General features: G+C 61.3%; 1 protein-coding gene across 1 annotated transcript; it reads left to right on the forward strand.

The window, feature by feature from the left end:
* The first annotated feature begins 1,409 nt into the window (after positions 1–1,409).
* Positions 1,410–10,908, forward strand: USP19 (ubiquitin specific peptidase 19). Its single transcript, XM_010851879.1, is given in 27 exon segments — positions 1,410–1,704; positions 1,973–2,011; positions 2,194–2,244; positions 2,247–2,321; positions 2,407–2,540; positions 2,621–2,923; positions 3,045–3,261; positions 3,394–3,550; positions 3,638–3,709; positions 3,815–3,930; positions 4,032–4,252; positions 4,336–4,531; positions 4,608–4,741; positions 4,829–4,987; positions 5,072–5,182; positions 5,636–5,746; positions 5,831–5,932; positions 6,648–6,788; positions 6,886–7,004; positions 7,200–7,337; positions 7,433–7,746; positions 7,846–7,956; positions 8,045–8,261; positions 8,343–8,495; positions 8,592–8,752; positions 8,833–9,011; positions 10,645–10,908. Coding segments are annotated over 27 exon segments (3,972 nt in total). The 5' UTR covers positions 1,410–1,580; the 3' UTR covers positions 10,762–10,908.
* Positions 10,909–10,914: the final 6 nt, after the last annotated feature.

Here is a 10,914-nt window from a genome sequence, read left to right on the forward strand (position 1 = left end):
GTCCAGTCTCCACCCCTCGAGTCCGGCGGCCTGCTGGGCCCACTACTGCAGGCTGGGTTGTTACACTCAGCCTGTGGCCGGCCGGCCGTCTCCGAGAGGGCTGGCGGCGAGTGAGGGCGGCTTTCTGGAGGAGGTGGTGGTGGGCCCGGGGTTCGGAGGCTGGAACTGGGTCGCAGCCCGGCTGGGGCGCTGGTCTGTGGTCAGTAACCCGGCGCGGCCGGATTAGGCTACCTTGGGTCTCTAGGCAGCCCCTTTCCCTCCTCAACGTCCCAAGAGGATAGGGGAGGGACGCGACCTTCAGCTGGGGCATGGGAGCAAAGAGGCGGAGGATGTCCATCTCTCGACTCTGGATCTGTCGTGATTGGAGATCCAGCCCACCAGTCCCACATCAGACCCGTAGAAGAATCTCTTTCCGCCCCCGACATTTCCCCCCACTCACCCCCCCACACACACTCACACTGGGGAACACAGACTGGTCACTATCTGCCCTGCCACTGTCTCAGGCCGTGCTGGGGGCTGCCAGGGATCCTGGATACACACCTTCTTCATCCCCACCCTCATCTTAGTTTTGAGAACTTTATATTGGGTGGAGAAACAGCCCAGAATCCCCTTGTGGGTCTGTGGGAAAGTGGGTAGAAGTCTCTGGCTCAGAGCTGATGAGGGGGCGGACCTGGGAAGGAAGGGGATAACGTCTGTTTCAGTCTCTACCTCAGGGCGCCTTGAGGTGAGGATATTGCTGAAAGGGAAGTGTGACATCTGAATACCCTTTTCACCTTAGCTTTTGCAAGACCCTCTCTGCATAGGACAGCAGCTGGAGAGCAGAATCTCTTCAGACGTAGGGAAAAAAGAAAACAAAAGCAAGCAGTGCATAGAACCAGGTTCAGAGAAGGGTGGAAACTGTCATGTGGCAGGTGGGGCACCTTAACCTGAAGACCGTGCCTGGGCAGTGGTAGCACCTGGGCTGGGCCTGTTTTCAGCTACAGTGCCCGGGCCTCCTGCTGTTTAATTGTCTGTCTCCTCCTTTCCTGGCTTCCTCCTCCACCTCCTACTTCTTGGGTGGTGACTAAGCAGCCAGTGAGAGTGAAGGAAAAGTGAGCACCCTGTTCAGAGCGCCAGCCCTGTGGGCTGGAGCCATGGCTCATCTCCAGATTGATGAAGGAGCCTGGTCCCAGGCCATGGCTGCCCTGACCTGGCTCCTCCTCAGTGAGGCTTCTTTCTCTGTGGGTCTGTGCGGCAGCATCTAGGAGGCTCAGCCAGAAGTGGTTGCTCCTACGTGCATTATTTAGTCCCCCTTAGGAATCGTCTGAGAGTAGCCAGGGCTGCCTCAGGTATTGGAGAGACACTGCTCTGGAGGGTTAGAAATGTCCTAGGTTGCCGAGCCCTGGGTGTAACCAGGGAGCAAACTCCGGCCCTTGGTAGTGATCACTGGTCCCCTTCTCGTTAGGCTGTCTGTTCCTTGCTGGAGAATTTGTCCACAAAGAGTTGCCAAGATAGCTGGGCCAGGAAGAAAGCGTCGTAGCCCTGACCCAGACGCCGTTGCCGACCCCGGGGCACTCTGGCTGTCGACCAAGCGGCTCAAGATGTCTGGTGGGGCCAGCGCTACAGGCCCAAGGAGAGGGCCCCCAGGACTGGAGGAGGCAACCAGTAAGAAAAAGCAGAAGGATCGAGCAAACCAGGAGAGCAAAGACGGCGATCCTAGGAGAGGTGGGAGTGGCATTCCTGGAGCCTTTGTGGCCTTCTCCTCCTCCCTTCCTATTGAGCATACACATGGGGGGTTGGGAGATGACTCTTTTTGTTCTTCCTTCCATCCTCATCTGATGCTGAGAGATGGATCAGTGGCAGGCTGGGTACAGCATCAGCTTTCAAGTTTGTAGTACTTGACCGAAGTCCTCAACATGGTGTTTGATGGGGTGTTCTAGTCTCGGAGGCTACCTGTCTATCTTCGTTTCCCTGTTCTTTCCTTTGTTGTCAGGGTCAGCATTCACTCCTCGGGAGGAGCAGACCAAAGAGGGTGAGTAAAGAATAGGCCTTTTGGATGCTAGAGTGCTTTGGTTGGTGGGAGAGTGGTGGTGGGCGCTGTGGGGGTATAGCCCTTGTCTAGAGCAGTTCCATTAGGGCTGGTGTCTGGTACCTGCTGATCCTCACCAGAAGCTCACCGAGACCCTCACAATCTTTTGGTCACTCCCTGTATAGACTTAGGGCTCGATTGGAGGCAGAGTGCTGATGAGGTGATTGTCAAGCTGCGGGGGGAACCGGTCCCCTGCGGCTGGAGGAAGTTGACGCTGCTTTCACAGACACGGACTGTGTGCTGCGGCTCCCAGGTACGTCCCTCTGCTCCGAGGCCAGCAGTGTACGTGAGCCCCTTGATATCCCCTGCCCCAGCTGACTCCTCCACTCTGTTGCCAGATGGTCGGCAGTGGGGTGGTGTTTTCTATGCCGAGATAGAGAGTTCTTGCACCAAAGTGCAGGCTCGCAAAGGTGGCCTCCTGCAGCTGTCACTGCCCAAGAAGGTGCCTCTGCTTACGTGGCCCTCTCTGCTGGTAAGTCCCAGAGTGGTGGGAGGAGAGAGGCAGGGATCCCCAGTGTAGTTGACAGAGCCTGACTGCTGTATCTCTGGCAGAAGAAACCTCTAGGGACCCAGGAGTTGGTGCCAGGGTTGCGGTGCCAGGAGAATGGGCAGGAGCCATCTCCCGTTGCCCTGGAGCCAGGCCCTGAGCCCCGGCGGGCTAAGCAGGAGGCCCGCAACCAGAAGCGGGCCCAGGGCCGTGGTGAGGTAGGCGCTGGGGCTGGTCCTGGGGCCCAGGCAGGGCCCAGCGCCAAGAGGGCCGTGCATCTCCGCAGAGGGCCAGAGGGGGAAGGGCCCAGAGATGGCCCTGGGCCTCGGGGTGATGCCCCCCAATTCCTGGCTGAGCCGGCCACCCAGGTGAGAGTGGGGTGCCTGCTTGGGGATTGGGAGGTGAGGGGGGAAGGGTGTGGACTCCAGTGGAGAGGGAGCCGCCCGCCAGACCCAAGGCTGATCTTGCCCATGATCTCGCCATGAATAGGCTGAGGCTGAGGAACAGCTCCGTGTACCACCACTGACCCCCCAGACCTGCCTCCTGGGCTCAGAGGAGAATCTAGCACTTTTGACAGGAAAGAAGGCAGCAGCCCCCAGGAGCGACCCAGTGTCCCCTACCGTGGCTCGGAGCAGAGACCCTGAGAAGGACGATTGTTCCAAGGAGGAGATGGCAGTGGCCACAGATGCTGCGGCCTTGGTGGATGGTAAAGGTGGGGCTGGGGTTGGGCAGGCCGAGCTCGAGCTGCAAGGTGGGTGGGTGAGTGGGTGGGCAGGGAGTAGAATAGGAACAGGCTGGAACTTGTCCTGGGTGGCATTGAGCTGTGGTCTCAATATAGAGCCCGAGTCCACGGTGAACCTGGCATTTGTCAAGAATGATTCGTACGAGAAGGGGCCGGACTCAGTGGTGGTGCACGTGTATGTGAAGGAAATCCGCAGGGACACCTCTCGAGTGCTCTTCCGTGAGCAGGACTTCACGCTTATCTTCCAGACCAGGTGGGTGGGTGGGCAGACCTGGGGCAGACAGTGTGCTTCAGGCAGGGCAGTGTGTCTCATGCTCTTTCTCCTGCCCTGCCCTTGCAGGGACGGAAACTTCCTGAGACTGCATCCGGGCTGTGGACCCCACACCATCTTCCGTTGGCAGGTGAAGCTCAGGTGGGTGGTGCCCAGCCCCGCCCCTCTGCCTGTCCTGCTGCCCTGCAGTCCATGTCCCTGGGCCATCTGGCCACCGGAGGCCCTGAGTGCAGCCTTCCCCTGCAGGAACCTGATCGAGCCCGAGCAGTGCACCTTCTGCTTCACGGCCTCGCGCATCGACATCTGCCTCCGCAAGCGGCAGAGCCAGCGCTGGGGGGGCCTGGAGGCCCCGGCTGCACGAGGTCTGCCCACGAGCTCCTTTCATTGCCTGGTCCTTGGGACTCGGACCCCCACCCCCTGCCACATGCTGCTAACCACCAGCCCCCCATTCCCCCTTTTTAAGGTGCAGTGGGTGGTGCAAAGGTCGCCGTGCCGACAGGTCCATCCCCCCTGGATTCAGCCCCACCGGGAGGTACACCCCATCCCTTGACAGGCCAGGAGGAAGCCCGGGCCGTGGAGAAGGAGAAACCCAAGGCTCGATCTGAGGACACAGGCCTCGATGGGGTGGCCACCCGCACCCCCGTGGAGCATGTAGCCCCAAAGTCAGAGCCACACCTGGCGTCGGTGAGAATCTCGGGGTGCAGAGGGCCAGGGCTGGAGGCTGGAGAGCTCAGGGCTGCTCTCTCATACTTCTCTTGCTCCCACAGCCCAAGCCCACATGTATGGTGCCTCCAATGCCCCACAGCCCGGTGAGTGGAGACAGCGTGGAGGAAGAAGAGGAGGAAGAGAAGAAGGTGTGTCTGCCAGGCTTCACCGGCCTCGTCAACTTAGGCAACACCTGCTTCATGAACAGCGTCATTCAGTCTCTGTCCAACACGCGGGAGCTGCGGGACTTCTTCCATGGTGAGAGCAGCACCTGGAGCCCAGGGACGGGGGACACCTGCCCCCGCTCACATCTCTGCTGGGCTGCTGTCCCTAGACCGCTCCTTCGAGGCTGAGATCAACTACAACAACCCGCTGGGGACTGGTGGGCGTCTGGCCATCGGCTTTGCTGTGCTGCTCCGGGCGCTGTGGAAGGGCACCCACCATGCCTTCCAGCCCTCCAAGTTGAAGGTGATCTGTGGCCACTCCTGGAGAGGGTGGGGAGGGCCAGCCAGCCGGTGCTGGGGCTCTGGGCTCACACCTTGCCCATGTATCCAGGCCATCGTGGCGAGCAAGGCCAGCCAGTTCACAGGCTACGCCCAGCACGATGCCCAGGAGTTCATGGCTTTCCTGCTGGATGGGCTGCACGAGGACTTGAACCGCATTCAGAATAAGCCCTACACGGAGACTGTGGACTCAGATGGGCGGCCTGATGAGGTCAGAGTTGGGGGCAGCGGTGCGCCTGTGTCCCTCCCGTCCCGGCCCCTGGATCTCCTCGGCCCTCACCACTCTGCTTCTCAGGTGGTGGCTGAGGAAGCCTGGCAGCGGCACAAGATGAGGAACGACTCTTTCATCGTGGACCTGTTTCAGGGCCAGTACAAGTCGAAGCTGGTGTGCCCCGTGTGTGCAAAGGTGTGACGGGCTCCCTAGAAAAAAAGGCACCCCCTCGCTTGTCCTGGTTAGCCTACTCAGAATGGGCTCAGAGGCGCGGGTACCTTTAGGTGCTGCAGAGCACAGTTTGGGCAGAGAAGCTCGGGCGAGGCCTGAGGCCCTGTGGGCTGCAGAGGTCAGGCTGCAAGGGCTTCCTGACTGAGGGGAAAGCGCTCTTTGGGTGACCTGAGATAGAGTGGGGTATGGGAAAAATTGGAAAGGCACATGGGAGGGGCCTGGCGGAGCAGGCTTCCAGTGTCAGAAACAGGGATCCTTCTCTCCTACCGGTTCTCCTGGTCTGTCCAACATACTCAGCCTGAGGCTGGGCGGTGAGGCCCGAGAGCCATCCCCGGGCTTGGATCGGGCGCTCTGGGCACCAGCAGCCTGCCCCTCCACTCCCTGTGCGGCCACCCAGTGGCACCTGTGCATTTGCAGGTCTCCATCACTTTTGACCCGTTCCTGTACCTGCCAGTGCCCTTGCCCCAGAAGCAAAAGGTTCTCCCTGTCTTCTATTTCGCCCGGGAGCCCCACAGCAAGCCCATCAAGGTGAGAACTTGGCCTGTACTTCCGGGCTATGGCCTTAGACCCTGGCCTCCCTCCCCGACGGACACTCTCCTCTTGTCATCACAGTTTCTGGTGAGCGTCAGCAAAGAGAACTCCAGTGCGAGCGAAGTGTTGGACTCCCTGTCTCAGAGTGTCCATGTGAAGCCTGAGAACCTGCGTCTGGCTGAGGTGTGTCTGTCCTTCCCTGCCCCTTCTGCACAGGGATGTGTGTCTGTGTTCGCAGCACACAGATAACATGTGTGCAGTTGTTAGCATCTGTATGTGTCCACGCAGATGTGCATGTGACTGCACAGACAGGTGGGATGCTGCCAGATGAGGCGTGGTTGAAACCAGGCACTTGGGCGATGCACATGAGGTTCCCTCAGTTCCCTGCCATCATCTGAATATATTCCCCCTCTTGGTGGTGGCCCCCAGCTGGTCTTTTTTAGATAAGGACCTTGGGCCACAGGACTAGCCGTCCACCAGCTCTGGTTCTTCTGCATTGTGCTTCTCCCTCCTGTTTTCCCCGATCTGTGTGCTGCTGCCTGGCAGTGTCCTGTTCCTCACCGGGGTAGAGGTTGGGGCACACTTCTTGGAAGGTGGCCCCTCCAGAGTAACCACGTTGCAGTCTCCACAGGGCCCACTGGGGTGACAGCAGGGTTGAGGCCCTTGGTGTGGAGAGCTGGTACGGTTCATAGCTGTCCCAATCCTGATCTTACATCCTCTGTATGCACCAGGCTCCTTACTCTATATAGGGCACTGAGGCTGCTGCCAGTGGAGGCGTATATTTCTTACCCCTGACAAGTCCCCAGTGACCCAAGATCAAGGCCAGATCTTGTGGTTTGGAGCAGGGCTAGGGGAAGTGCTCGTCCTCACATCGGATCTGTGTGTTCTCTATCCCCAGGTGATTAAGAATCGCTTCCACCGTGTGTTCCTGCCCTCCCACTCACTGGACACCGTGTCCCCGTCCGACACACTCCTCTGCTTCGAGTTGCTGTCCCCAGAGTTGGCCAAGGAGCGGGTGGTGGTGCTAGAGGTACAACAGGTGAGTAGGGGCCACCCCGCTGACCCAGGGTCCTGGGGGGGGCGGGGATGGCCTGCCTGCCCCGCCTGCCCTCGCTGAGCCAGGCCACCCACCCCAGCGCCCCCAGGTGCCCAGCATCCCCATCTCCAAGTGTGCAGCCTGCCAGCGGAAGCAGCAGTCAGAGGACGAGAAGCTGAAGCGCTGTACCCGGTGCTACCGCGTGGGCTACTGCAACCAGTGAGGACTCCCGTGTTGCCCCGTCCCTGCTCCTGCTTCCACCTGCCACCTTCCCTCTTCACGTAAAGCCTGGGTGTCTTAAGTCCTCTACCTGTCCCCATCTGCTGCCACTCTCCCAGACCCCTGGGGAAGCTGGGCTGGCCCTGGTGCAGAGGTAGGGCTGAAGCCCCCTTCTTCCCTCCACTTTCCTTCCAGGCTCTGTCAGAAAACCCACTGGCCTGACCACAAGGGCCTCTGCCGCCCCGAGAACATTGGCTACCCCTTCCTGGTCAGTGTCCCCGCCTCGCGCCTCACCTACGCCCGTCTCGCTCAGCTGCTAGAGGGCTATGCCCGGTAAGTGCCCAGGACCTGGGTTAAGGCGGGGTGGAAGGCAGAGGCGCCAGCCATGCTGGTCTGGATTCTTACTGGCTTTTGCGGCTCGTCGCCAGGTACTCTGTGAGTGTGTTCCAGCCGCCCTTCCAGCCCGGCCGCATGGCCTTGGAGTCCCAGGGCCCTGGCTGCACCACGCTACTCTCCACTAGCTCCCTGGAGGCCGGGGACAGTGACAGGGACCCCATTCAGCCACCAGAGCTCCAGTTGGTGACCCCTGTGGCTGAGGGGGACACTGGGGCCTCCCGGGCATGGGCATCCCCTGATCGGGGCCCTGTGCCCAGCACCAGCGGCATTTCTTCTGAGATGGTGGCCAGTGGGCCTGTTGAAGTTGGCGCCTTGACTGTTGGTGAGAGGGTGTCCCGGCCTGAAGGTAAAAGTCTGCTGAAAGGCTCTGGGGTAGGGAAGGTAGGGGAGAGCTGGGTCAGGCCCTGGTAGACAGGAGAGCTCCGATTATCGTGTCCTTTCTCAGCTGCTGTGCCCGGGTACCAACACCCAAGTGAAGCCCTGAGTGCCCACACTCCACAGTTCTTCATCTACAGAATTGATGCGTCCAACCGAGAGCAGCGGCTAGAGGACAAAGGTTGAGGCCGGCAGGCGGGGGAGCCCTGGTGTGGGTTGGGCCGGCGGCTCCCCACAGCAATGTGACTCCCCTCCCTGCCCGTTTCCAGGAGACGTCCCACTGGACCTGGGAGACGACTGCAGCCTGGCCCTGGTCTGGCGCAACAACGAGCGCCTGCAGGAGTTCGTGCTGGTGGCCTCCAAGGAGCTGGAGTGCGCCGAGGACCCTGGGTCTGCCGGCGAGGCTGCCCGTGCCGGCCACTTCACGCTGGACCAGTGCCTCAACCTCTTCACACGGCCGGAGGTGTTGGCACCCGAGGAGGCTTGGTGAGGCCAGGGTGGCCGGCAGGTGGGGGGCGAGGGCGCCAGGCGCTCTGCCACCCCTGACCGTGCCCCATCCCCGCTCAGGTACTGCCCGCAGTGCAAACAGCACCGCGAGGCCTCCAAGCAGCTGCTGCTGTGGCGCCTGCCCAACGTGCTCATCGTGCAGCTCAAGCGCTTCTCCTTCCGCAGCTTCATCTGGCGTGACAAGATCAACGACCTGGTGGAGTTCCCCGTCCGGTGAGCCAGGGCCCTGCTGCCTGCAGTCAGGGCTGGTGGTGGCGGCGGGGAGGGACACCTGCTGACTGGCTGACCACTCTCGGGCCGGCCCCGCAGGAACCTGGACCTGGGCAAGTTCTGTATCGGTCAGAAAGAAGAGCAGCTGCCCAGCTACGACCTGTACGCCGTCATCAACCACTACGGGGGCATGATCGGCGGCCACTACACCGCCTGCGCACGCCTGCCCAACGACCGCAGCAGCCAGCGCAGCGACGTGGGTGAGGGCACACGCGCCGACAGGATGGACGGGAGGGGCGGTGGCGCAGGCCCTGTTCACACTCTCCCCGCCTTGCCGTAGGCTGGCGCCTGTTCGACGACAGCACGGTGACAACGGTAGACGAGAGCCAGGTGGTGACGCGTTATGCCTATGTCCTCTTCTACCGCCGGCGGAACTCTCCCGTGGAGAGGCCCCCCCGGGCAGGTCACTCTGAGCACCACCCTGACCTGGGCCCTGCAGCTGAGTCAGCTGCCAGCCAGGTGAGGCACGGGGAGGCTTCACAGGCTAGGGGGGCCCAACTCTCAGATGTTGGGGGGCAGCGCATAGAGCACAGCTTCTTCTCCTTCAGCCCCTAAAGCCCTGGCTTTTTAAGCCACAGATGGGGTTCCCTCACATTGCAGCCTTAGCCAGAGCCATTACCGGCTGTAGGGACACTCACAGAGGCACATACACACCAACACGTGGCCAGGGGCGTGTGCATCAAATACAGGCCAGGAGCTGCTACAGACTTGACCGGGCTGTGAATGGACTGTACCCAGCACTCCCAGCTTTCCCTCTGCTGCTCCCCACACGCTGGCCCACAGACCCTCCCTTATGACTGTCCCCGAGTTCTGACATGCACTCAGGCCAGGGCTGCGCCAGCAGTCCATAGCCTTGTGTGGCCGTCCCCCTCTCTGAGGTGGGCATCTGTTCCTGCTGGGCCTTCAGGATCTTCTGTCTCTTGCTGACGTGGGTCCCAGGCCTGGTTGGTGGGCACAGCCCCAACTCTTTCCTGGACTAGTCTCCTCCTGGCGCTGCTCTCCCTTCAGCCCTCTATGCGCAGACTCTGAGACTGTGATCAGGATCTGCACATAGGTGGGAGGGAGCCAGGAGATGACTCTGGGCTTGGCAGTTATGTCCTCCATGAGCCAGTCTCCTCTGTGGGGAGCCTGGGCTAAAACACTGACCGGCTAGCCCCCAACACTAACTGCACCCCAACGGGAAGCTGCATGTCCACTGGGGGGTGTCCTGAGGCCACAGTGCCTTCAGGGTTCACCTGTCACGGTTGGTGCTCTGTCTCAACAACCCAGCGAGTGACCCACTTGGCTCCTGCCTGCCCTCTGTGCCGCCTGACCTGGGATGTAGGGGGTTAGCGCCAGTTATCTTGGGTGGGACTGTTGTGGCCAGGGGTCTTAGGGACACTGGGTCTCCCTCCCCACTCACCCCTGCCCTGGGCGCTGATGGCCGTTTCCGCACACCGTAGGCTTCCCGGATTTGGCAGGAGCTGGAGGCCGAGGAGGAGCCGGTACCCGAGGGGCCTGCACCTCTGGGTCCCTGGGGGCCCCAAGACTGGGTGGGCCCCCCGCCACGTGGCCCTACCACACCAGACGAGGGCTGTCTCCGATACTTTGTTCTGGGCACCGTGGCAGCTTTGGTGGCCCTTGTGCTCAACGTGTTCTATCCTCTGGTATCCCAGAGCCCTTGGAGATGAGCTCACCGGCAGGCAGCTGCTGTGAGCTGGTCCACCTACCTTCCCCACCAGGCCATGCCTGCCTCTGTGGTGGGGACTGACTTGGGGCTCAGTGGGTGCCTCTGAGGGGACAGGGTGGGGACTGTGGCTCTTGCAGGGGCAGAGCATCCCAGGGTGGGTATCCCTTCCAGCCGTCTGTCCGTTTGTCCTGCTGCTCCTACCCTTGACCTAGGGCTTAGCCCTACTCAAGCAGCTTCTTGTATTTAAAGTGTTAATAAAGCGAGACTGTTCAGGCCCGATCTCGTCTCTCTGTCTCAACGCCGCTGCTGTCTGCGCCTGCCTTGGGGCCCTCCCCTGGGTGCCAGGGCTCAAAGCCAGCACCCCCGGGATGCCAGGCGGCATACTGGGCAGCCCCCAACCCCTGTCCTCATATTCTGTTGCAGGGACTAGGCCCTGGCCAGGCCCCCGAGGTGGCCCCCACGCGGACAGCCCCTGAACGCTTCGCCCCCCCTGTGGACCGCCCAGCCCCCACCTACAGCAACATGGAGGAGGTCGATTAGCAGGTCCCTGGCTGGTGGGGGGACTGGGTTTGTGGGATCCCCCCCAGAGGGCCAGCGCTTTGCCGCTTCTCCTTCTCTAACCTAGAGGACACTGGCTTCGTCAATGGGGAGTTGGGGGGATGATTTGAGGGTGGAAGCCTCACAGGTTGGGAC

Source organism: Bison bison, unplaced genomic scaffold (assembly GCF_000754665.1).
Source record: "Bison bison bison isolate TAMUID 2011002044 unplaced genomic scaffold, Bison_UMD1.0 scf7180017864304, whole genome shotgun sequence".
Classification (NCBI taxonomy): domain Eukaryota; kingdom Metazoa; phylum Chordata; class Mammalia; order Artiodactyla; family Bovidae; genus Bison; species Bison bison.